At 43.2% G+C, this 27,948-nt stretch overlaps 1 protein-coding gene across 1 annotated transcript in view; it reads left to right on the forward strand.

The window, feature by feature from the left end:
• The window catches only part of CTNND2 (catenin delta 2), a 938,499-nt gene that overhangs the window by 549,064 nt on the left and 361,487 nt on the right, over positions 1 to 27,948 (forward strand). The window contains exons 9-10 of the mRNA XM_049648272.1: positions 15,786 to 15,980; positions 27,189 to 27,444. Coding sequence (XP_049504229.1) covers positions 15,786 to 15,980; positions 27,189 to 27,444 — 451 coding nt within the window. The remainder of the gene's footprint in view (positions 1 to 15,785; positions 15,981 to 27,188; positions 27,445 to 27,948) is intronic.

Genomic DNA, 27,948 nt, shown 5'->3' on the forward strand with positions numbered 1-27,948 from the left:
AAGAAAGAAAAAAAAAAAGCCTAATCCCACATAAAAGCTTTGCAATTTTCACTGTCAGGTTCTCAAAGGAAACATGAACTCTACTCAAGTAAGGAGTGAGTTTGTTTAACACCCAATGCTTGGGATGCGGTCACAATGCAGCACGAGATCTTGGTGCCTGCTGTCCTTTAAATCACATTTCCCGAAGGTGATCCTCTAACAGTTTTTGCGAACCTTCCTCTCACCCTTAAATAAGACAAAAATTTCTAGTTTACATTTACTAATTAGAATGTGATCAGCCTGTGATATCAACCAACACGTTAATCTTCTCTCCAAGGCGGTTAAGGCCAGTTCTCAGCCAAAACTTCCAGGGTGTTCCGGAACCAGACCTCCCTCGGGTCTCCTCCGCAGCCACAGAAAGCCTGTGGCATTCCCTGCCGGCCATGCCTCTCAGGCCCAGAATCTTCCTCAGAAGTTCCTGCTCTCAGAGCTCAGTCCTCATCCAGGCTGTTTTCTAGTTCTGCATTTAATCTAGTCTCTCTCCTGCAGGCTGCCTTCTGGTATCCCGCACCCCAGTGGACACTGAGAGTGCAGGCCAGGTCCCACACGCTGACCCTCTCCTGCTTCCACCAACAAAGTGATTGTTTTGTCACCCACTTGCCCTCCAGAGTTCTGGAACCTCATTTTCCAGCAGGGAACTCACATCCAAGTGGTCCCACGGAAGCCCACTGTCTTCAGGCTTTCCCTCCGAGGGGATGGTTACTGAAATCTCATCAGCAAACCCCCTCTGGACTTGCTGACTGCTGTCTCACAGCCCCCGTCTTCCTAGAGCGCAGGGCACACAGAAATGGCAATCGGACATCCTTTGCGAAGTCACTCCATGCAGCGTCTCATCATACTCATATTGGTATCTGATTTCTGTCCAGTTTATGTCCACGGCAAACTTGCATCAGGGAGACTGCCATTTGAACATCCCGTTACAGTAAGTTAGTGGCTGAACCTGGAACTAAATGTTTGGGATGCTAGGTGGCCACAAAAGGCCTACCTGACTTTTGTTGATTCGCAGAAATTAATACCTTCCCTTCCCTTCCTACCACATTGGCAACCATGCTAGTTGAAATGGGGCAGACAGGTCTTTTTTGTACTTTTGTAGGAAAGTGGCATCTTTACCTACAGTTCTATAAAAAGCTTTTCCAGTGTCTCTGACGCTTTGATGATTTTGATCATGCTTTATCTCAGACAGTGGTTCCAGATGTCATTCTCTGTCCATGCATCTGCCTCCCCTGTGTCCAGATCCTCTGAAAAATACAGAATTTCAGTGGGTAAGCCACCAAAGGCACAAGAACACAGAGGCCAGTGGTTGTGGCTCATCGAAAGCAAGCCGTGATAGGAATTTTCTAGAAAGCAAAACACACAGGAGTGATGAGCACTTAAAATGTTGAAAGTTTCTCCCAAGAATCTGCTGTGTCAGTATGACAGAGGTGGGCTGATGATTTTCAGTAAAGCCTTGGACAGGCTCAATTGTCAGAGTGAAGCTGGGGAGATACGTGGGGCTAAAGATGGAGGGATTCGCTGGAAGTCAGGGCTTGATACAGTTTTAAGTCTGCTGCTCGCTCCCACTTACATATTCTCTCTCCTGCCAAGATGACGAGCCTGTAGCCATGGCTTACTCCAAAGTGAAGAATGGGGGTGGTCTCCTGAAACTGGACAGGCTGTCTGAGAAAGTTCGACTCCAATTTGGTGGCCGGTGGCTTAGATAAAGTTTATTTCAAACAGTCATGCGGGTGGTGGGCTGGAAGGGGGCTCAGGCTGTTCTTTACCCTCTTTCTCTCATCCCCAAGGAGGAATGCCAGGCCGTATGCCCCTCCTACCTTACTCAGGGGCATTTAGTGGGAGATACTTCCATTTAGGCTGTAGTTGAAGAAGCTGCCAGCAGGTTTTTCTTTCTCAAATATGATAAATTAGTAAGGATTACTGAGGAATTGGAGAGAATTAGTGACATGAAAAAAAATAGCAAAAATGAACTGTCTCTCAGAAAAAACAGATAATTTACAGAATAAAAGAGATTAAAGGAAACAAGGAAGAACTTTTGGATCCATACTGAGAAGGGTTTAAGAAGATCTTGTGTTTATTAAATAAGAACTGGGTGATACATGAGAGGATCAAAGAACAAGAAGATCTTTATAGGCTGTAAAAATAGCACCACCCAAACAAAAAAAAAGTGATAGAATAAGTGGGAAATAGTCGAGGAAATCGCTCAGAAGGTCGCCATACAGGGAAGGAGACAGAAAATACAAGAATGATGCAATAATAGTGCATGGAAGACACATCCAAGACTTAGGAAAATCCCAGAAAGAATAGAGGGAAGCAAGCTACCAAGGAAGTAATACAGAGCAATTCCTCAGAGTCGAGGGACCTATACCTTCATAGGAAATGCCCCATGTTTGCAACAGGGCATTTCCGCATTCTGCATCGTGCAATTTCAAAGCACCAACATAAAAGACCCTAAAGCCCCTGGAGAGGAAGAACACGTATGCCACCAGATTGAGGCAGTGATACTGGGTGGCAAAGAACAATCAGGTGATGTGCTCAGAGTTCTGGGGGCAAGTTATTTTTTTAACGTTTATTTATTTCTCTTGAGAGAGAGAGAGAGAAAGAGGGAGAAAAAGGGAGAGAGAGAATCCCAAGCAGACTCTGTGCCTTCAGTGGAGAGCCCAGTGAAGGGCTCGAACCCACGAACCATGAGATCATGACCTGAGCTGAAACCAAGAGTCTGACGCTTAACTGACTGAGCCACCCAGATGCCCCTGGGGGAAACTTATTTTTAACCTAAACTCTATACCTAGCCAAATTTTCCACATAAAGGCAGAATCAAATATTTTCAGTCCTGCAAGTATTGATAAAATTGATCTCCATATAGGCCCCCTTGCCTGGAGATTTACAACACTCAGTGGGTGTGTCTCAGCTGAATGAGGGCATAAAACAGGAAAACGTGGTACCCAAGAACAGTGTATATTGACCGTCAGGACGGTGCAGAGATGTCCCCAGGGTTGGGGGGGGGGGACATCTGGGCAGTAAGCTAGCAAACTAGGAAAGGTAGGACTCAACACATAAATGTTGACAGTCGTGAATGTTGGCCTAAGTCCCAAAGAGTCCTTTGGTAATTTTAATATCTAAGGGCTGAACAAGTACAAGAACAAGTTAAGAATAATGAGTTTAATTGCAGTTTGACAAAAAAGAATAGTTCCTGCATTGCATTGAGTTCCACAAATACAGGAGGCGATGGTTAAGAGGGAGAATGGATTGAGGCCAGACATGGGTGCATCAGTTACTAGCTTGGGTCCATCATTTACTTGTTCTGTTCACCTTTTTTATCCTACTTTTTTTTTTTAATATAATTTGTTGTCAAGTTAGTTAACATACAGCATATACAGTGTGCTTTTGGTTTCAGGAGTAGAATCCCATGATTCATCGCTTACATACAACACCCAGTGCTCACCCCAACAAGTCCCTCCTCAATGCCAATCTCCTCTGCCACCCCCCCACCCCTCCAACCCTCAGTTTGTTCTCTGTATTTAAGAGACTCTTATGGTTTGCCTCCCTCTCTGTTTGAAACTGTTTTTCCCCCTTCCCTTCTCCCATGGTCTTCTGTTAAGTTTCTCAAATTCCACATAATGCGTGAAAACATACGATATCTGCCTTTCTCTGACTTATTTCACTTAGCATAACACCCTCCCGTTCCATCCACATTGCTGCAAATGGCAGGATTTCATTCTTTCTCATTGCCAAGTAGTTTTCCATTGTATGTATAAACCACGTCTTCTTTATCCACTCATCAGTTGATGGACACTTGGACTCTTTCCATAATTTGGCTATTGATGAAAGCACTGCTATAAACATCAGGGGTACATGTGCCTGGGGATTAAGGATCCCGGGAGCATGCACATGATCTTCGAGACATGAGGGATTGAAGGCAGGGTGACGGTGTGCGTGAAGTTTGAAGAGAAGTGGATTAAAACGGGACCACTTTGGGGGCTTCCGGAAATGAACCAACTCACACGCAGTTCCCTTTTCCTCTTCGAGAAACAGGCCAGGTAATGTGCAGTCAGGTGTTTTGCAGGTGCTGAACCCTGAACACCCGTCTTACTTCCCAGCGCTGCGGGTCAGATCGGTGGAAGCTAGAAATAGGAGTTCCGCGGGAAACTGCTCTTAGGTGTAATACCGCATCAGGGAAGGAAATGACAGAATGCGAGGAGAGATGTGGAGACACACATAGTAATTAGGTCTGGAAGCCAGGCTGCAGATGCACTGTTCGCTCTTGTGCTGCCGGGGTATCGGCCGCCCTGACTGTGGACCATTTTCTTGGCTGGGTCCCCGGCACTCAGCAATGGGGGCAGCCTGGCTGATGTCTGACACGTGGTGTGGGTTTCTCCTGCTCTTCAGGCTCTGTGCTGCTGAACTTCAAGTCAGCAGGGCATTGAAGGTAAAATATTCCTGGGTCTGTTTTCACTGATCGCTCCTTGCGGGTCACAGGTGTCAGTTAATCTGAGCAAAGGGGCATCTGTGCTTTGCCACTCACCTCACACGTGAGCATCAGTTCGATTGTTGCCTGGTCGCTCCACCTTAATAAATACGATGCTGTTAAATATTTATTTTCTTTCTACCTAAGCCACAGGGGTGATGTGGAGACCAGCTATCTTAGTAGACGCACAAATACTCGTCAATAATTAAAAACCTAAAATCTCTCAAAATGGAGTCGATTTGCAACCAAGGCTGCATCAAAATCCCACCTGCCACTGTATCTCACCAAGGTGCATTTTGTAATTTTTAAAAATCTCTCTGTATGTTTACTTTATATGTGTATATATATATATATATATGTATATATATATATGAAGTGTGTATATATATTAAGTATGTATACATAAAACCTACAGTTTTTTCTTATTATTTATATATATTGTAAATATGACAAAAATTACCGTAGATACATTTATTTATACATATACATACACATATATGCGTATGTATTTTATATATACCTATAAAAGTTTGCATCTCCTGTGGATAACTAACGTGAAATATCTGAAATCTCTAAAGGCTAATCCCACATGGGTCTACATGTATTTGTTGTGGTGCCCTGTATTGCCAAAGAACTTATTTACATTACAAAGCAGAAAGTATCTTGAAGTATCTTGTAATCCCGGCAGAGCATTTGAATAGTAGGAGTTGTGGGCTCCCAGAGGGCAGCTAATGGGACTTTCAGAGTTCAGAGTTTTCCAGAACTCCTCACCAAGCCTCTTCTAGTAGGTATTCAACAACTTTTTTTTTTCCTTAAGATTTTAATTTTAGGTAATCTCTACACCCAATGTGGGTCTCGAATTTACAACCCCAAGATCAAGAGTCACATAGCAGCATAGCCAGCCAGGAGCCCGTTCAACAAATATTTTTGAGTGACTATTGTAAAAGTATTTATGGGTGCAAATGGTATATCCCATTGGTAACCGGAAGTCATGCTTAGCACGGAGAGAATACAGAGAAATACCAGGTTCTACCCAGAATGAGTGAACCATTAAAAACTTAACCAGTAGCTACCAGAAAGACTTGGTTCAATGCATATTGAGAATCTGTAAGATAAAGTGTCTGCGTCCTCACCTCTGAGTTTCCTATTTCTTTGGAAAGTGGCTTCCTGTACTTTCCACGTTCCTGTTGCAGCGTGAACAGAGGCACGGACAGCATTCCAAGGAATGTCGCAGGCTCACCTCGAGAGCTAGCAGTTCTTTGTGTGTGTAGCTGTAGAGACGAAATCATAAAAACAGATAATTCCTATTCTGTGGTGTCTGTATTCTGAACATGTGCCCAGGATCCTGCAGGTAGAAACTTGGCAGCAAAGAGAACCCAAGGAAAACCATTAATTATTTTGGTTCAGTAGACTCTAGTGGCCCCTCCTATTTCTGCTTGCTATGCTAATATCTTCAAATAGACGTGATCGCATTGATTTTTCCTGTTGGGCTTCCTAGATGGTGCCTGGGCCCGCATGTGCTCTGCTGTTACAGACGGTGCCTGGGCACACAGGTGCTGTGCCATTACAGAGGTGCTATGCCCATACCGTACCCCAAATGATATCTGCATTTCCCGATGTTTCTGGCTTCAACCTTAGAGCTCCCCTAGAATGGACTGGCAATGTGATAAAGTCAAAACCCCCCTTACAAGATAAGCTTCATTTTAATAATTGATGTAGAAAAGGGAAGTCTGTATACATTTCTCTTTAGAATGAAGAAAATACACACACACACACACACACACACACACACACACACACACATGCACACAGGTACTGTCAGGTCTTAAGCTCAGCTGGTTAGAAGCTTATAATACTCCAGTCCCCTCCATGGCGGAGCCAATTAGTTGGTTATAGTTGACATGACCCCAAAGAGCCCCCTACACCTTGACAGCCTTCTTGCAAATATGTAGTATTTGTTTTGCACTTAAAGAGTCAACACAGATTGATTTCTGGACTGGAAAACCATCACTGTGCCTACTGTGCCACACCAATTGGTGGTTTAGTAGTAACTTCTTTGGATAAAGAAAACAGTTAAAAATAAGGTGGGGGAATTATAACTACACATCGGTCTCATCCGGGTGCTTTGTATTAGGGATTTAATGTTTAAATAAATGTAACTGGTATCCAAATAATAAGTATACATATATAATACATTACTAATTGGATTCTAAAACCCACAGATACAATCATTAAAGCCCTTTAACCAGAACAGAATCAAGGGAAAATTTTAATCCTCCTCAGAACTGTTTATTACACAGCATACTCTCTCTTCTCAAACCCTTTTTTTATATGCCAAATATTATGTTGAGTAAAATAAGGAAAATGTAATAAAGTGTTGATACGAAGAATTTATAAAATGTAAATATAGAGAATGAGTAATCTATGAAGCAATTTGCTTGCCATTTCTCCCCCCATAAATTATGTTGAAAGTTCATGGTATCTTCTTCTTCTGGAATTAACACCAGGGCCTCCCTGTGGGTGTTAGTAAGATATATAAAGGAATGGAAAAATGATAACAGGAGAATACATCTGAACTTTGCATTATAAAAGCTAAGTAATTTTTGAAAAGGAATTTGCACACCCTGTCTATGGTATATTTAATACAGTCTGATCAAAAAGGCCTGTGTTTGACAAAACATCTTAGCTCATGTATATTTCAAAATATTTAAACCAATTAATGAAGAAAACAACTTAAGCCTACTTTTGTCTGATAAAACTTTTCTCCTTGCCTTTACACTGAGAATTTCATCGGTGCCCTTTGAGGGGCACATACACAAAAAATGAAAATTCAGCTTCAATTCTGAAGAGCTCCGGTCCCTTGCAGCCAAAGCTGGTCTATCTGTCCTGCTTTGCATCTCAACAACAACAACAACAACAAAAGATGGGTCAGGAGCGCCCTGTTCAGGCTTCTTTCCATGGAAATATCCATAATTATCCATAGTAATTAGGTCCTGAAACCAGACTCCAGATGTACTGTTCGCGTATTGCACTGATGGGGTATTGAGAAGCAGCTGTCAAGAAATAAAATGACACTCATCGAATTTTGTCCGCCTTGTTGATAGAGAAGAGTATCTGTGTGAATATGAGACTGGCCATTAAAAACTCTGGTAAGTGACTAATTAATAAAGCACCGAGTCGTAGATCACTCTGCATCAGTAGTTAATTAGGACAATAAGATAGTGGTGAGCCTGGCTCCTGGTCCCTTTCACCTGAACGTGGCTGCCCAAAGCTTCTCTCCAGGCGGAGATGGGGTTCGAAGCAAATTTTAAACAGGAGACCCCTCCTGGGTAAAAATTAACATTCACAGATCACACTTGTTTACAAATTAATGTCAGAAGACTTTAATTACAAGTCCGAGGTCACATTATGTTGCCCTTCTGCACAAAGATACTACAATTCACGATTCACCCCTGCCAATTTTTTATCTGCCAGGTGTCAACTGAAAAGGATTTGGGGTGTCTTGATGGACTGTTTGGGGGAGTCATTCTGTCAGCTTCACTGGGACGTTTATCTGAATAGTTGTGATTACACGCGAGTTATTTTTAGAAAGATTCCTACGTGTTCACAGGATCCGTGATTGTCACGGCAAGGACCCCACCCTCACCTGATGTAAAAAATCAGGCACCTTCCAGCCTAAATGCCCCTTTTCCCAAAACCACGCTGTGTCCAACCCGAAGACATTTTCTGGAGACCTACAGAAGTGAGGGGATGGGAGGGGCAGGAAATGTCCTGCAGGCCGTACGTGTCTACGGTCTGTGAACTTGGGGGACTTCCCAGCAGGAAGTCAATTGCAGCACAGTGAATAGCACAGGTGGACAGAAAGCATTCCGTACCCTTTTTACTCTCAGAGGCGTTGCTGCCTTCCTGCAAAGCTCAGAACCTGCACCTCCCTCCAAGGGGGGTGACTCCTTTCCCCCCACCACCCATTCAAGAACAGAAATTTCTGTATTTTATTTTTTTTTTTTTAATTTTTTTACATTTATTTTTGAGAGACAGAGTGAGACAAAGTGAGAGTGGGGGAGGGGCAGAGAGAGAGGGAGACACAGGATCGGAAGCAGGCTCCAGGCTCTGAGCCGTCAGCACAGAGCCCCACGCGGGGCTCGAACCCACAGATTGTGAGATGATGACCTGAGCCGAAGTTGGACGCTCAACCAGCCGACCCCCCCAGGCGCCCCATGAGATTTCTGTATTTTAAATCTGCAGTCTTAAGGGCTCTGCTGAGGACCAAACCTTGGCATGCACTCCTCAAGACCCTACATTGGCCCCAAATCTACCAGGCCTGCCCCTAACCATCCAGTGCTAGATCTTGTCTTAGAAACGTCTGGGGAGTGTTTGAACTCTTCTGTTCCCTGGGCCCATCCCCTCAGGTCCCAGTTCAGTAGTCTGGAGGGGGCCCCAAAAATCAATACTGTTAAAAAGGCTTCCAGGTGAACGCCATGTGTGTCCTCCCAAGGTTGGGAAGCACCGAACCAAACTCTTACATAGGTGTGCACCGAAGCAGTGAAGGGAACCTAGACTTGCTTCCCCAGAATCCTCCTAGAAGCATAGCAAAAGCAGCAAAAGCATTCCTGGCCACCCATATGTAAAAAGTCTGCCCTCTGTAGGAAAGATGGGCTTTTATATGCCCCTTGGTGTCTGAGCCTTGGCCACCTAGAGCTGAGATCAGTCACTCTGCAGCAGCCCACAGGTGGAAGCCTGACCTATAGGCCCAGGCAACCCGTGGCAGCCAGTACGATGCCCGCGTGCGGTGGCCGGCACAGCCACCTGCTGGACCCAGCTGCCGATGTTCCTGCTGAGGCCCCATCAGCATGGTCAGCATCTGGCTGCACCCTCGGCCTGCACCTTTGTTGTTGCAATCGTGTTTGCTTAGTAAGGCAGGGAGAGATAAGGAATCCATAGTTCGGTCCCCAGGGCTTCAGTATGGTGCCTAAGTTGAAGCCCCCTGGCAACCAAGATACGTGTCCGTGGCTCAACCAGTACGTGTGTGGACCATCCGCACCAACGTTGCCAGAGAACTTGTTAAAAATGCAGAACTTCGGGGCCTCCCCCACACCTGAGCCAGGACCTAGATTTTAATCAGAAGATGCGTGCCAGTGGTGTTTGGAGAAACACTGAAATCCATGGCTGGTTCGTTTGGAGCAGCTCTTTACCTAGCCTGAGATAAACCGAAAGCAGATGATGAGGACACTCTCCAGGCCACCACTAAGTTTACCTGGTGTGTTTCACTAGTATGTGTACCATCTTAGACAAGTGTGTTTTCGCTCAGAGTTCTGAGTTTTGCCATAGGACGCCGTCCACTCTGGTGCAGACGCAGAAGCATGCACCGGTCACTGCAAAGAAAACATAGAAGTGGTCCGTCCTATGAACGTGAAGATAGCAGACTTCTCATTGCCCGTTACTCCCCGTTACTGCTGTCTCGTTACTTTACTCGTGCCTGCCTGTCACAAAAGGAAATGAACAAAAGAAGCCTGGCTTTCTAACAGCTTGAGAAGAAATGCTCGTGGTAAGAGAGAAAATACTAGAAAGAATGAGGGACACCTGCTATTCTAAGGGACACAATCACATAGGCACCGTAAATGCTACTTCCTGACTTGTGATTTTTCACTTTTAAGATACGCTTGGTGGAAAGTATTTGAGCCCAAACAGAATACAGTATCCATTTGGTAAAAGGTGTGGTGCGGTCTCACAATTAAGTTGCATTGGAAAATGCGTCATCAAGTTGCAGGAATAAATCCTGTGTTTTGTACCTGGTCAGAGACTGTATGAGCATTCACGTTATTTGTGATAGCAAAGTTACCGTAACGGATGAAAATCTAGGATTCATGGAATACGTGAAACAGAAGGGCATTTTCTAAAGGTTTCCAAAACAGACTTTTTGTAGAATCGCTTTATATCATCAGATGGCCTGTTGCATTGAACTTATTAGGCTCCAATGCAGATTTTGTCATTGAATATACATGAATAGTCTCCTTCCAAATGTCAGTCTGAAATATGGCTGGTAGCCTGTCTAGGAAGTGTGTTCATATATCTTAACATTTACAACAACGTGGGATAAGATGTCTAACTAATTCAATGAATTGATGATCATTTGCAAATGAAATTTAGTGCAGGGACTTGACTCAAGATACATAGGAAATATTTTGGGGTCTCTTAAATACTGAAATTAACTAGTGAATTAGCATAGGAGTGGGGAGGAGATTTTGGAATTTTGAGTTGAGTCCAAAGCAAAAACCAAGAATTAAACAAGTCTTTATTATGGTAAAGTATTCCTTAGATCTGAGATGCTATATTTGCATCTTTGAGCAATTTACTTAGCACACATGTATGAAATAATATTAGCCAAAGTGGCTTTTTTTATTCCTAAAAGTGCTTTTATGTTGATATCATTTTTCTCTCTTGAGATTAATAATGACAAATATCAAGGGCTAGAAGTTTTAAGAGGTTCAAAGTCTACAGAATAACTGTTCCGGGGCCATAAACTGTCACAGAGCACAGGCTACCTACCTGCATGGGCCGTGCTGCCTGGCCACGTTGCTTAGTGACGCCAATGTATCAGCAGGGATCAAACCGCTGATATCGGAGTATTCAGCGGGAGGAGTTCAGTGGGAATTTGCGAGGGGAAAATCTGCTACTATTCCAAAAACCACAGTTCTCTTTGGAAGTTCTGTTTTGGGGTGCCTGGGTAGCTCAGTTGGTTAAGCGTCTGACTCTTGATTGCATCTCAGGTCACGATCTCACAATTTGTGAGTTGGAGCCCCGTGTCGGACTCTGTGCTGTCAGCATGGAGCCTGCTTGGGATTCTCTTTTCCCCCGACCCCTCTCTCTGCCCCTACCCTGCCCTCTCTCTCTCTCCCTCCCTCCCTCTCTCTTTCTTTCTCAAAATAAATAAACTTAAAAAAAAGTTCTATTTTGCACTTCAAAGATACAGTTTTACTAATAAACATCGATGTTGAACTGGATTCACAATTTTCAAGAAACCTGAGTTCCTAGATTTTACTTTGGCCTTTTCTTCCTCTGAATACCGTTGTTTAGATCAGAAATGAAACTGCCTGTCTCTGCCACCTGTTCACAAATACTGAGTCAGCTTGCTCTGGCCAACGGACTGCTATATCATTTGGGTCCTTATTTTTGCCTGTGAGCACTTGAAAAAAAATTTATTTTATTTTATTTTAATTTTTTTAATGTTTATTTCTGAGACAGAGCATGAGTGGGGGAGGGGCAGAGAGAGAGGGAGACACAGAATCCGAAGCAGGCTCTAGGCTCTGAACTCTCAGCACAGAGCCCGACTCGGGGCTCGAACTCACAAACTGTGAGATCGTGACCTGAGCCCAAGTCGGTAGCTCAACCGACTGAGCCACCCAGGCGCCCCCTGAAAAAATTTTTAAATGTTTATTTATTTTTGAGAGACAGAGAGAGTGCGTGCACTAGAGGGGGAGGGGCAGAGAGAGAGGGAGACACAGAATCCGACCGAAGCAGGCTCCAGGCTCTGAGCTGTCAGCACAGAGCCCGATGCAGGGCTCGAACTCACGTGAGATCATGACCTAAGCTGAAGTCAGACGCCTAACCGACTGAGCCACCCAGGTGCCCCCTTTGCCAGTGAGCATTTGAAACTGGCTCCCAGATTTGGAAAGAACAGATAATGGCAGGCAGTATGTCCTTCAGAACCTAATATTAATATTTCCAGATGAAAACATGCAAACACTTATTTCTTTGCAAAAGTGAGTGAATTCATGCTAAATTAGAGGGTCATAACTTATATATTATGGAACTAAAAGAATGTAAACGGGTCCCAATTAAAACCAGAATGTATTTGTTTCATTCTGTCCGGTAAAGTAATTGGTATAATGTGGTAGTAAATTATATTATTAGAAGAAAGCAAGAAATGATAAATTGAATGTTAACAACTTATTAGGCATTTCTTTCTTTCTTTTGAATATGCCTGTCTCCTCTCTCTCTCTTTATCTAAAACAGGGGGGCTCTCACTGTCATCTCTGCAGTAGAATCATGAGGTGAGAGGGTGCCCATTAAGAGAGGCACACAGCCTCTCCTTGCTCAATAGACCAAGTCCTAATCTTTCGGGGCTGTGTCCAGGAATCAGCCTTCCAGAGAGTTCCCTGGATGATTGTTGGGAAAGTAAATGAAGATTTGAGAATTAATCATGTTCTAAGGAACAAAAATTCAAAGGCTGTATGTGTGTGTGTGTGTGTGTTACACATGTATATACATATATATGTATGTATTATATATACGTGTACACATACATACATATATATGTAAATTTGAGCCGAATCTCAATCAGAGATTGTGCTGCTCTCATGAGCTCATTAAGTGTGATCTTCCACTGAATATTCCAAATCCCTTTGATATAAATGTGGCTATTGTGATTGTGAAATTTTGAGTTAAAAAGGAAATCTGTTCAGTTCTTACAACCGATTGTAGTCTGAACTCATGAAGAGTCCATACGCTGTGTTTCTTTTTAAAGACAATATGGATTAAATAGGTACTGATAAAATCACTTCTATAAATACCGTGAAATGAATTTCTTACAGAGGGGCCTTTGCTCTTGCGGCCGGTTCCCTCTGTCTGGGAACCACGTGGATCTCCCTCCATCATGGCTTTCTCTGGCCTTCGGAAGTTTTCCGCTGAAATGGCAAATAAGCAAAAAGAACTTTCTTGACCACCTTATCAAAACAGTATGCACCACACTTTGTCTGCTGTCCCCTTACCCTGCTTTACTTTTCTTGAGTACCTTTATCCCTATGTTGAATGAATCAATCTGTTAGTTAATAGGGACTAGCCTGCTACATGTAAACGACGGATATAAAACTTAACATGTAGACATTTATTTGCACATCAGTCTAAAAACAATAACTTTCATATTGCTGGTCAAATGAAAACAGTGCCTGCTGGACTCTGACCCAATGAAACTGTGGCGTGGGGGAATGTGACAAGCCCTTTCTGCTCCGTGATTATTTCCCCGTGCTGCTGGCTTCCTCCTGGACTAGCAGAGTGTTGTTATCTGTAAATTTGCAGATTTAATTGATGCTATATCTCTTTGTAAAAAGTATTGCACATTTCCTTGGTCATTTCAGTCCTTCCCTTTTTGACTTCATTCATCCCTGCAATCTTTGCAATTACCCATTAAAAGCCGTGCTAAGGGTAGGCTTTAAGATTCTTGCTCCTTGCCTAGGACCCTTGGTCATTAATGTCTGAATCGTGGTTCTATAAAAATTTCCTCATGCCCAGTAAATGCTGGCCCTCACATCCTGTCCCCACTCAGATCATCAGGACTTTTTGTGGTTCCCTTGTTGAGTGTTTTTAGAGACTTAGAATCAAGAACATTATTAAGTTATAACTCTAAATCTACGAGTGATGGATGGCTTTCATTTAACTATATAACATTTGGATATAATGACTGTTTCCTTGATTTTTACACTTGTAAGTCTTTGGCAATATTAAGAAAGCCTCCAGAAGAAGGAAGAATTGACAGCAGGAACTCAAGGCGTATCATACTTAAATATATTCCTGGAAAATATGAACATGAGATAATATTCAGTGTGATGTTGGCATTTGATAAATCAGATGCAATGAAGCTAATTATGCAAAACAGTTATTTTGAACCTATCATTCATCTGAACGCTATCTAAATCAGAGTTGATTTAATTACTAGCAAAGGGAAAGGTAAGGAACTAACTTTCTCTATTCCTTCCCTTTCCTCAAAACATTCAGTAATTTTTATTAACACTGAATTCATAGAATTCTGAGCACTGCCTCAATCATTCAGAAATGCTCTGTTTTGTTTATGTAAATTTAAAACAGCCCTGTGTACAATATACTAATAAAGCGTGTATTTATCTGCCAGCAATTTCGAAACTTTGGAATGGGCTTTTTCTCAAATATACTCGGTGAGAATGTTAAAATCCTGGGGGTTACATGATCCTGAAGAAGCAGTGCAGAGTCACTGAGCATTGAAGATCTTGTCTCTAAAGTGGCCACCGGTGACTGCCTTGGACGGCCACACAGAGATAGAGCTGCCCGCAGACACTGCTGAAATCAAGGAATTCCAAAATCCCGTTGCTTAGAATGGAGTGGAGAGCTCCCAAGTTCGGGCTGTCCAGAGGCCGCTGACAGTTAAATCCCAGCATGGCGTGTGGGTATCGGCTTTGAAGGTTTAGCCGAAGGGTCTTGCCAAAAGTCCGCTCTCCGCCTCATTCGGTTCTTGTGTGTGTTCTCCGCTCACCGCCATGAGATAACCGTCTCTCCTTGCTGCCCTGCATCCTTCATTGTCCCCCGGTGTCCTCCACCCCATCTGCCCCAGTGGAGATGATGCTTCTGGGATTCTGACCGTACCTCAGGTGCAATGTTGGCTCTCGGTCAACATCGTCTTTTCCGTGTGTCAGCTGAACCTCTTAGCCCTCGCAGAATGCACTGTCCTCGGGTCCGCAAAGGTTCCCTGGTCCACAGCACTGTTTCAAAGCGACACCTCCTCCCATACAGTGCGAGGAAATGACACAAATAAGGATTTACAAATACTACAAGGCGAGCGATGCGCAGACTCAGTTTACAAATTCAACCAGTTAGTGACAGCCACTTGTACCGTTTTTTAGAGGAAGGTAGACTAAATGAGGTGCTTCAGTTTGGAGGGTAAGAGTAAAAGGAAATGTGACTTGAAAACCTGTTTCTTTACAATCTGCTTCTCTTAGAGATGTAGGCTGTTGTAAGTCCAGACATTTCCGTTCATTCATTGTCCGGGAAGAAACTGCTGATGAGAACGAATTCTGGCTCACTTTTCAGGAACAACATCAGGATGGCTTGCCATCATGGTTTATTTGTTTGCTCATCATTTTACATAATAATTTCTGTTGCAGAATTTAAGGTGCAAGGACTATGGGATAAGAAGAGGTTTTGAGGTTCGACTTGTCTGCCTGATTCCTTTAGTAAGGAAGCCAGCCACATTCGTTAGGCTGAGAAAAATGATGTTTCGCTGGCCCTGTTCAGGGTGGATTTATCTCAGAATCATTATCATCCTTATAGGGAGATCAGGTTTGGGAGCAAAGCAAGGCAGCTGGGTGATGCCGATAAGCTGATTAGCTTGACATATTGCTGCCATTTCATGCTATTCATTTGATTTTCTGCAGATTTCACCATTTCTGTGCAAAAACAAATTCAAATATGTCTTTGATAAAACAAGTTCTGTCTGAATGTTGGTTGGGTCCTAATGTCTCCTGTTCGCTTATTTCAGCTGGGTCCCGGGCCTCGTACAGCAGCCAGCACGGCCACCTGGGCCCGGAACTGCGGGCCCTGCAGTCCCCAGAGCACCACATAGACCCCATCTATGAGGACCGTGTCTATCAGAAGCCCCCTATGAGGAGTCTCAGCCAGAGCCAGGGGGACCCTCTGCCATCAGCACACACGGGCACATACCGCACGAGCACAGGTGTGTATTCAGGCCCCCCTGGGTGGTCTGTGCGTAATAGGCGGTGGGGGGGGGGGTCCAGCTCGGGAGCTCATCAAAGGTGTGTGTGTGTGTGTGTGTGTGTGTGTGCGCGCGCGCACACCTTCTCATCCTCTCTCCCCACCAGCATTATGACCTGCTTCTACCATTAATGTCTGTGATGATAATGAGAGAAACCAAATACGATTCATTTAGCTACCTGAGTCTCTTTTAAATGAAAGAAGTTTAATGGGGGGTTGTAAGCTTATTTTGTCCAATAGGCGATCTGAAAGAAAACTAATTTTTTGTGTGCCATCGTTAACATATTTGATGAATTTAAGTACTCCAAGAAAGCATAGTCATTATGCAGGACAGAAAAGGCATATACCTAATGCTGGTAGGTGTTCTTTAATGATACAGGCTACCTATCTGGCAAGCTGGGGGGAAACCTATTTAGGAAAATGTCGCATTATTTTGTAAGGCAAACTGAGACTTTGCTTCATAAGCACTATCAGGTTCAGTCATGTGAAATTATCGTATAAAGGTCAGATATTGACAATTGCATATGAGTCAATCAACCCTAGAGCTCTCCTGGACTAAATACATATTTTGAATTGAACACGACCACAGGCTGCGCAAAGAAAGGCAAGCATTTTCCAGAGCGTGTAGCCATTTGCAAAATAACTGGCTAAATGCCATGCTTAAATGTGCTGGAGAGCATTCATCTAACAATAAAATTGATACAATTAAGATACTGAGAACTGCCCTTGTTACAAAGCTTCACATTGCTAAGGAAACTTAGAAAATAGTATGCCACTGGTTTGCCTACAGCCACTGATACACGCTGCACTTGAACCAAGGCTGAGGCGTGGGAAAACCGAAGCTCTGGTCCAGAACTTGGCACACAGGGGCCTGCACCTTCAGACTATTGTAACTTCCAGTTACCCTGAAGTAGAGCATAGCAATTTTGTTAACTGCATTATGATACTAAATTATACGTTTTGAAATCCAGGCAAGTTAAGTTGCTTTTATGGTTGATTACTGATATTTACATTTCAGTATTTCACTGCACCGTAAGAAGAATGGCACAAAATACTCTTTCTTTTATTTTTGACATCATAAATGCCATCCACCGTTAATAATTCATATCTTGGTTCAGATGAAAAGGAATACCCATTTATTCTTCTGTCGGAGTTCTTCATTGTCAGCCTGCTAGAACCACTCCTGTGTGAGGCTGGGCTCTTTTAACCATTAGTTGGTTGCATAATAGTAACTAAGGCAATTTTATTTCCATGCACCCCTTACAAAAGGCAAGGATTACCACCGCAGTGATGTTCAATATGTAATTTGCATAAAAACTGACAACAAAGGGGATTATATGCTGATTCTCTGTTCTGCATTCCTGTGCTCTTCGAATTATCTTTTGTTAATAAACTTCTGGGTGCTTCATAAAAATTTACCTACAATAAGAAAACAATACTTCATTCTACTGTGTCGGATCAAAGACAGGGGAAGATGTTCACACTTAAAACAAAACTAGTATTTTCTCTAAACTAGGGGTCTGAAAACTCTCGCTCATGGGCCAAATTCAGCTGGCCACCCATTTGATTAGTGCTCCTGAGCTAAAAATCATTACATTTTAAATGGTTTATGGTTCAAATGATGGATAATATTTTCTGATACGTGGCAGTTCTATGAAATCCAAATTTCAGTGTCTATAAATAAAGTTACTGGAACACAGCCATGCCTATATGTTCCCATATCATTTCTAGCTGCTTCCATGCTGTAGCAGCTGACTTGAGTAGTTGTGGTGGAGACCATCTGGTTGGTAAAGCTGACAATATTTGCTTTCTGGCCCTTAGTAGAGAAGTTGGCTGACCCCTGCTCTAAGCCATCAGTGGAGGGCTGTGCCGAATGAACGAACAAGGGTGTCATCCTCCTTAGGAGGGAAGCCAGCAGTGTCCTCTAAATGCATCAAGAAGAAAAACCTGTTTGCCTGGCTGTTCTCAGTAACAGTAATCTCTGCCTTGGCAGAGAGCTGCTGAGGTTGTGACGTCCAGATGTCCGAGACCCCAACCCAGCCTGCCCTTTTGAGCTTGAGGCACTTTTGAGGAAATCTGCTGATTTATGCAACAATATTGACATTTCCAGGAGTGCATGGATGGTCTCTTGGGGTGACAGGTGGGGAGAAGCCACCTCTCTCCAGCTCCTAAGTAGAAAGCCACAGGCTCTATCTCCTCTGCACCTGCTCGGGTCACTCCCTGTTTCTACACTTAATTCATTTCATTTCAAATCCTTATACTTTCTTAGCTAACCCTGCAACCCCAGGAACTGTCTCTATTAGAACCCACATGTTTGGGAAAATGCCTTTAATATGGGTGTATGCCCTTTACTTATAAATTGTATACATAGTATACAATATCATTAAATAATATCTAGTAAAAGTCAGGATTACAAATTAATATAAAGAAACATTCTAAGATTGTTTTTTCATATCCAGGAGGTTATTTTTTTTTTGAAAGTTTATTTATTTTGAGGGAGAGGGAGAGAGAAAAATCCCAAGCAGGCTCCGCTCTGTCAGCTCAGAGCCCGACGCAGGGCTGGATCCCATGAACCTTGAGATCATGATCTGAGCTGAGATCAAGAGTCCGGACGTTCAACCTAGTGAGCCACCCAGGCACCCCCAGGAGGTCGTTTTTCACATCCTGTGTTGCACACACCCCATACTGGAGACTTCTGATGCAGAACTTTGAGAGGTTTCCAGGGCCAGAGCAAATACCCCAATTTCTTGGGACGGTCTTCTAGGGCCTTTTAGACCCGAAGTATTCAGGGGCCACTGACTTTTGGCTCCCATTGTGGCTAAGGTGGTTTGAGCAACCTATCTTGGGTCTCAGCCCTTGGGTAGCAGGGCACTGACTGGTGTTCCTTCAGTTTGACCCCTAAAGCATTTCCAGAGGACACTTCAAGGAGGTGGGTCACGGGAATTGAGGGGCACTTGTTCTAGTCAACACTTAGGAATGAAGACAAATGTACTTGCCTAAAAAACCAGGGAATTACTAGATGGCGCTATAGTAAGAGCAGGTGAGTCCGAATGACAGAAGCATGTAGCAGGTCACTGCTTTCAGAGATCATTCTAAATTCTCTGAACATATTCACAAATCCTCAGAACCACCGCATGAAGGAGGTACTGTTACGATGCTCATTTTACAGAATACTGAGGCACAGAGATGTTGAGTAACCTTCCCAAGGTCCCACAGGTTGTATCGAGCCAGTCTTTAAACCTTTGCGCCCAGGCAGTCTTGCTCTGGAACCTGGCTCTTAACGTTCATCTTGGTTGAAACTGTATTTGTAGGGGCTCCGTTGGTTAAGCACCCAACTCTTGATTTCGGCCCAGGGCATGATCTCAGGGTTCGTGAGTTCAGGCTCCACGTGGAGCTCTCTGCTGTCAGCACAGAGCCGTTTTGGATCCTCTGTCCCCCCTCTTTCTGCCCCTCCCTCGCTTTCTCTCTGTCTTTCTGTCTCTCTGTCTCTCTCAAAAATAAATAAACATTAAAAGAATAAAAAAGAAACTCCATCCTTCTCTCTGCGTGCCTTCTCCAGGTCTCTTTGACTGCCATAATAACCACTCACCCCTGTTATTTACTCTGAAGACTGATTTATTTCTCTATTTTTAATGTTTATTTTTGAGAGAGAGAGAGAGAGAGTGCAGTCGAGGGAGTGGCGGGGTGGGGGGCACAGAATCCAAAGCAGGCTGTAGTCTCCAGGCTCTGAGCTGTCAGCACAGACCCCAATGCGGCACCCAAAACCACAAACTATGAGATCATGATCTGAGCCAAAGTCAGACGCTTAACCGACTGGGCCACCCAGGCCACCCCCTTTTTTTGTAACGTTTGAAGGCTGATTTAAATCTCCACTGGAGACACCAACTCCGATGGGGACCTCTCTCTACCTTTGGGTAGGCAAAGAGGTCCTCAAGGCCTTCCCAAACCACAAAGCTACCTAACCCTTCTGTGAGAGAGCCTACACACATGTATTTGTGTACATTTATGAACAGGTTAGGGGGTCAGGGTGCTAACGTCCTACTTCTCACCTCCCTTCTGCTCCAGACTGTGGAAGGTGAAACTTATACAAACAAGGTTCACTACTCAACACTGGAAATCAGTGGGATGTTACTCAGCTGGTGGATACTCTTGTCAGGGCTGTGCCAGGAAGCACGGTGTGAAGAGGGTCTTGTGCCCCTGCCCCCGCACGCTCATGGGCCCCGGCCATTGTAAGACAAGAACCGCAGACCTTTGCCCCACCCAGTTCCGGCATAAGGGAGCAGGTTCTGAGGACCGCCCGCTGGCCTCCCGGGCCCCAGACGTGCTCTTGGTAGGAAGGCAGACAGAAAGAGCAGCACGCCCTCATGCCTGAGGACGGGATTGAGATAGAAGCCAACAGTGTGGCCCCAGAGATCTCGCCGCCTAAGAGAAGGCAAAGGGTCACTTCCTGAATCAGCACTGGTGTCTGCTGAACGGAAAGCATCCTCTTGCCAGACGTGACAGCCACTCATTCCTTGTAGAGCCAGGAAATGAGAGGGGCCACCATCGATGTTCTCTCCCTGTGCAGGGAGGCGGAATGGTGTGATCTGCGGCTGAAAAGGCAGGCCAGTGAGTCTGATGGCAGCGCGAATATCCCCACCTGCTTTTACAGGACATCAACCCAGTGTCTGAAGCTTTACTTCTTGCGTGATGAAAATTTAAAGAGGCACACTTTTAACTTGGATGTCTGTTTAAATAAAACATACCTTTCATCTGGGATAAGGCTTGTCAAAACCAGAGCTTATATAGTAAGAAGTACAGCCAGGCAGGGACGATGCGATCTTCATGGATTTGCTTATGATAAAGTCTATTAAGCAGAAACTAAGTAGCACGAATTTTTATTTCAAACTCAAACATACCAGTAACTGTCAACTTAGGAGTCATTTGATTAACACAAATGCTTGACTCTGACACTCCCCCCTATCCCGGCCCTCCAAATGCATCTTTCTAAACTAATGAAAATGGCCAATGTCTGCCGTGATGAATGTCGCATGAATTTACTTTGGGATAAATGCGTTTCTCAGTGAGTGGAGAAAACAAGCTTTCTGTGATGAATGTGTCAGCTTGTAATAAAAAATGAGTTATCATAGGTATGTTGCGAGGAGAAAATCTGCTAACCATCTCTATGAGGTTGACAAATCCTAAAACATAAAAAGAAAAAAAGAACGGGATGAAAATATTTGCACGTGTGGAGAAAGTACTTTGAAAGCACTTAAAATTCTCCACAATAATGGCCACTGCTCAATAAAGGTTAGAGGCACTTCACAGCACCTTCATATTCATACAACTTTATTACTATTATTCACTAACAGGTAAATAACATCTTCAACTAAAATCATCATTGGAGTCCACAAAAACGTGGCATATTAGCAGTTTATTACTTCTTAAATGCTGTTACTTCAAACTGTAAAAGTGATTGCTTTCCATTAGAGCAAGTCAAATTAGATCCTTCATAACATCTTGGTTATTTTTTTTTTTTAAGTCTAGGAAGTCAGGGGCACGTTATTACCCTATTGGAAAATTTTAATGAACCTGGTGATGAATATCCTCTAAAAATGGAGAAGGGCTTCCAGAAGCTTACCTATATCAAACCACCTAAAGAGATGTGAATAAAAAGTGTAACTGAGCTCAGCTGAGGGAAGGCAGAGTGTTGGCTAGTAGGAACAGTTTTTTGGTAAAATCCAGAAACATCAATACCCGCACCATAATAATGATTCTATTACTAGTAAAACCCCTGCATTAATGCCCCTCCCCAGAAAGGTAGTAATACCTGAAGTTAAAAGATTATGTTCATGATGAGCCCTGAGTAATGTATAGCATCGTTGAATCGCTGTTTTGTACACCTGAAACCAACATAACATTCAGTGCGAACTGTACTGGAATTAAAATGGGGGAGGGGGGGAAAGATTACATTAAATTTACCCAGGAATATTTTCCCATTGAGTTTAGCACGGATCAGCCTGTGTAGAGTGCAGAAAATGGGAAGGCCTTTACAGTTGAGTTCTAGATAATAATACTGCTGGGAATATAGCAGATTGAGTGCTAAAAGCTCTTTGTCCCTAAAATAACAGAGTCGAATTCTCTTTAAGAGAGTTCATGGCCACGTTCTTGGACCTGATGGCACCTAAGCTATCTTTATTTTCTGAGATTGCACAGGGAATAGTATTTAATTATTGTGTTCCTATTCTGTATTTAATAAGGATAGGTGTAGTTTATGTTTTCATATTTCTGTAAATGCAAATATACAGAAAAGCAAGGAGAACTAAAAAAAAAAACAAAAATAAAGGTTTTTCTTCTTTTGTTGAACCGCACTTTTTATTCCCCCTGCAACCAAATCTCTTCATGTGCCAGATTCTTATATTTTATTCTGTGTTTTTTTTTTTTTTTAATGGTCAGTAAATAACGGATGTGACCATCTATCATCATCCAAGTAGAATGTCTGGCTGATGAAAAAGGATCCCTCCTCCCCCATTTCGAGCAAATATTACACATAAAACATCTCTCCCCCTTTTGTACAGTAGACCTTTATTTGTGTAGCTCTGAAGAAAACAGGTAATTTCGTGAACAGTGTAGAAGTCGGGTGAAGTATCAAGTCAGCTGCTGAAGAGGCTGCTTTTAAAATCTCCCCAAAGGTACCAGCGACATGGCTCGCTGAGCTCTGAGAGCTCATTGAGGGGAGAAGGGGCCGTTTGCGGAGCAGGTGAGGAGAGAGGGGAGTGTTGGACACGCTGACGGGGAGCCTTCCACTTCAGATGTTTGCCCTGGAAGGTTCCATTGAATAGAGACCTCCTGCAAGGCGGGTGACGTGGTCCACCGAGCTCTAAAGCTCAAATAAGAGAAAAATGTGCGATGGGACAGAAATGCAGGCAACGTGTTAAAGGAGAAAGTCTTTAAGGGTGTGACCAGTGTCCGCTGATCCACACTAATGGGGGGCCATGGTTTGCATGTGCCACGCTGAGGTCTGAACAGGTAGGGCAGAAAGGGGGAATTTAATTTGTGATGCCGAATTCATTTTTCCATGTCGTGCTTAAAGAAATACAAGGCATCACGTTGTTACACTACTGATGGCTAGTTTGAGATCTATTTGAGCCTCACACGTTTTCTTCAAGACAGACGGTTGCATGACCCACACTTTCAGAGAGTGTATTTTTCTCCCCGTCTGTATTCCATGTTGCATTATTTTCTTTGCACTGATTAGTCTCTTTTTTTTCTCATTTTGGCAGTACCAGCTTGAATTCTCATTTTATACTTTGAAATTCCCATCAGGCATCCTATTTATTCTGACCTAAAAGTTTAAACTGTGGATTCAGGAAACTTCTGAAATGTCATTTATCAAATGCCACACATGCGATTATGATTTTCTAATAAGATCTCTCTGGAAGTTGTTCACCCATCTTAGATTTCAGAGTCTACCCTCTTTTTTTCGAATTATAGTGGTATTAGTGATTAAACTAAGACTCAAAACACTTTGAGTGGTGCCTGGGTGATTCAGTCGGTTAAGTGTCCAACTTCAGCTCAGGTCATGATCTCATGGTTTGTGAGTTCGAGTCCCGCATCGAGCTCTACGCTGCCATTGCAGAAGCCTGTTTCCGATTCTGTGTCTCCCTCTCTCTTTGCCCCTTCCCTGCTCACACTCTATCTTCAAAAGAAATAAACATTAAAAAAAAAACTTTGAAATAAAATTAAGGTAACTATGAGTATCCCTATTCTTTGATTTTTATAGACATGAACAAAGTTAGGTTTTTTTTCTATGTGAAGAATTTTTCCCTATATTTTTCTGCATATCTCAATAAATTCAATTTGAGGGGAAATGATCTAAATTAACACACGAACTTTTACCAATTTTTACTATAATATTCATGTTAATTCCTATTGTAAACCTGTCTATCCTCTATGCCTTTAGTAGACATTTCCCTTCATTTTAAGCCTCTCATAAATTGTCTTACCATGAAGCTAATTCAGTAACACACATTTTGAAGTTTAAAACCTGGTCCAGTTGCAGCGGTGGTTGTAAGAATAAACTCTGGAGGCAGCGTGCGAGGACTTGATCCCTTCACTGCTAGATACCAGGCAGATCCAGGCAAGTTACGTAATCTCTCTGTGCCTCAGTTTCCCATCTGTAACGTGAGAGTGATGTGTTCAGTCTCTTATAGGGTCTTAGCAGAGAGAAAGCCCTTGCGGGAGCTCTGGAGCCTGATACCCAGTGGCAAGTGTCTCCCCCACCCCACCCCCCCAGTGCAGTGGGTACAATTTCCTTGTCGAGCATCAGTTGATTTCAACATTGTTAATGGTAGACATAGCGATAACTCACTTGTTTCACAGTTCCTACATATGGGATGTTTAATACCCTTCATGTCTTTAAAGCAAATAATGATCCCATGAGGCCATCTTGTTTTCTTCATGCCACAGTCGGGAAGGTGGAGCTTAACAAGCTCAGTAACTCACTCGTCTCATACCCAGAATTGGCCAGAAGGCCTGGATAGGAACCCACTTGTCTAACTTCAGAAGCCAGGCTCTGAATGAATTCCCTGCCCCTGACCCCAAACAGGCCAAAGTGAAGCACAAATACGAGCCTGACGATATTCCTACATCTGCCTCTGCCTTCTCTTCCTCCTGGAATACTGGAGCTATTCCTGTTTCTGCTTAATTAACTGCATTTCACACCCTGTTTTCACGTTTGAAGCCAGTGTCCTTACAGTCTTTGCTGCTGCAAGTGTTTTTTGTTTTTTTTTTTTAAAACCCTCTCATGATATTGTCTTTCAATTTAAAGTCCCTGGAGAGTTTTTGGCATGGTTAGGTTGCTCACCTTACTGTTACTGCTTTTTTAACAAGTATGTTTTTGTTTTTGTTTTTTTAGATTTCTGTGTGATTTCCTGATCTGTGCCATGTTGTCCTTCTTTCCTGTTAATCATTGTACTTTCTCCATTAGTTATTAACACTTTGGAATAGAAAAGGATATATTTTCTGCTATTAGTAACCATTTTCAGCAAGCTTGAATGTAGATACTACTTTCCTGAAGGGGGAAAAAATGAATTTATCTGAAAAATGTCAGGTGTATTTAGTTTTCTGCTTTGGCCCTGGATTTGCTGGCTGTCCTGTCACAACTCTTCTAGAAAATGAAATTTTGTTTGCCTCTGTACATCTGTTCTTCTAAAAGCAAGGTTAGGCCTGGCCTAAATCTTAAACCCCCGCCATCGTGATCTAAAACACATTGTTCATACATTATTAAAACATGAATTCTAACTACACATGTTTGTAAGTTTGCGAGAAAATAGAACTCTTCCAGAAATTGCGTAAAGACGTAAGACAGATTTCCTGGTTCTGAACTTAATGCTCATTAGTCTAAACTGGTCATTTTGAAACAAGCCATCAGGACGGTCTTCATCATTGCAAAGACCGCTCCTCAGAGTATACATACATTTTTTTGTTTAGGAAGTTTTTCTTAAATGTGTTTCTACTTTTCACCATGCCTCAGTGGCTGTTCTCCTAATTTTGATTATTGTAAGATGAAATATTATAATTCATTGGAAATGAGAAGCCCTGAACTCTTTTTTAATGTTTCTTCTTTAAGATTATTTATTTACTTTGAGAAAGAGAGCACAAATGGGGAGGGGGGAGAGAGAGAGAGGGAGAGAGAATTCCAAGCACACTCCATGTTGTCAGCACAAACCTAATGCGAGACTCAAACCCAGGAACTGTGAGATCATGACCTGAGCTGAAGTAGGATGCTTAACTGACTGAGCCACCCAGGTGCCCTGAGAAGCCCTGAACTCTTAATTAAAACTCAGTTCTCAGCATTAGAGTGTTTTCCTCCAGTTCACTTTATAACTTTTTTGTCATTTAGCACAATTTCCTTAACTTCTTTTCATAATTGTTTGCTCAATGTGACATAATTTTTTGGGTGTTTGATTTGGCATATGTCCTGTAATGCAAGAGAGGACAAAATAAACTCTCTGTCACCCACTAATAAGCACTCAGTAGTCAGAGTTGAGGGGTATCGTTTATAATTGAAATCCTACTCCTTAGAGCCTGGATACTCCTGGATACAAATGGTTGTATCCAGACACTGGCTGTTTTTTGGATATCTTCTGATCTGCAATGCCAGTAAAGAAATTGTACTGTCTACGGCTGATCATGGCTAACAACTGTTGCAACAGTTAATGACTGGTCCCATTCTGTTAACATGAAAGATGCTGTTTGCATTGTATTTGGTCATTAAACCTTAGACGTCAAATATTTTTGAGGACCAGATAAAAACAATGCCATGCAATGGACTGACAAGAATCCACGAAGGAAGCATAATTGAAATTCAGTTTGGGACTAGTCAAACTGACATTAATAACTGGTGGAGACTCTTCCCGGAACAATGTAGACGTTTCGAAAAGATGCACGTGCTTCTGGAGAAGCCAGGTCGGCTCGTTATTTTGTCTGGGTTGCAGTTGGGCACCTCCTCCCACCTGCCTACCCTTCCCCGAATTTACTTGCTACTGTGACAGCTTTAGTTGAAGAAGAGGCATATGGAAATCTTTGGGGAATTGCTTTCCAGGAGCTAGAGCAGTCCTGTGTTTACTGCTCTAGGACTAATTGTGGAAATAGGAGCCCTGCCCCACCCTACCTCCCCACCCCCAGGCCCGCAGTTTCTTTCTTTTATTCAGGAAAATTCGCGACATTACTAAGTTTGCCTTATACTCTTAATAAAATTAATGTGACATCACCTGAACACTTCTGAATCTTCTCAACTTGAACAATAAAGAACTACTCATCCATGATGCCTTATAAATGGTCCCTATGCAGCCTCTGGGTTTGGGTTCTGCACAGACTTTATTTTCCTTTGAGATGAACAAAACTTCTCTTGGGGATTGGGAAGCCATCAACACACAACTGATGCATTTCCCACCCACCCCCATCGCCGAAAGGTTTATTTCGGAGATAGCATGCTAATGATCATTTTAGTGGATAACATTGAATGTATTGGTTCAAATATGACAGATTATTTTTTTTATTCTTCCAAACCCCCCCCCTTTTTTTTTTCATGTGTGTAATTTCCCCCCGCCCCCTGCCTTAGACCTGGTTAACCGTTTCTGTGAGCAGGTCCTCAATTTTTTACTTTGTCCCTACTTTCCTGTCCTAGCCCCATCTTCCCCCGGTGTCGACTCCGTCCCCTTGCAGCGCACAGGCAGCCAGCATGGCCCGCAGAACGCCGCCGCGGCCACCTTCCAGAGGGCCAGCTACGCCGCGGGCCCAGCCTCCAATTACGCAGACCCCTACCGACAGCTGCAGTACTGTCCCTCTGTGGAGTCTCCGTACAGCAAATCCGGCCCCGCCCTCCCGCCCGAAGGCACCTTGGCCAGGTCCCCGTCCATCGATAGCATTCAGAAAGATCCCAGGTGGGTACAAATCCTTTTCTTTTCCCGACCGCGATGTCTAAAGAGGTTTTCCAAGCAGGCGTCCTTAAGACATCGTTCCATGCATGTCCCACCATCGCGTTCGTGTTCCTGGCTGAGTATGAAAGGGTTGGCTTGGGGCTGGGTTTTATAATCTTGCGTTTGATTTGGAATACGGGTATTGATCATGTGTCTCTGTCTAGTATATTTGTGGTTCAACAGCAAATAATAACCTCTCCAATAAGATACGAAACAGCTCTCTTTCGTGCAACAGAAATTGAGGAGTTGGGGATTCAGTGGTTCGACTTCAGGTATCCTGGTCTAAGCGCCTTCTTGTCTCAGTGGAACCGTGTTTGGTCACTGCGTAGCCATGTTTCTGTATTCATGCCTTCCGGGTTATACCCAGAATTGAAAATTTAGAAAATCCAATTACCTTTATTTTTCTGTGTCCAAAAATAAACATTAGGTTGGCATTGTTTGGGCGTCGATAAAAACTTGGGTGTAATA

Source organism: Panthera uncia (assembly GCF_023721935.1).
Source record: "Panthera uncia isolate 11264 chromosome A1 unlocalized genomic scaffold, Puncia_PCG_1.0 HiC_scaffold_17, whole genome shotgun sequence".
Classification (NCBI taxonomy): Eukaryota; Metazoa; Chordata; class Mammalia; order Carnivora; family Felidae; genus Panthera; species Panthera uncia.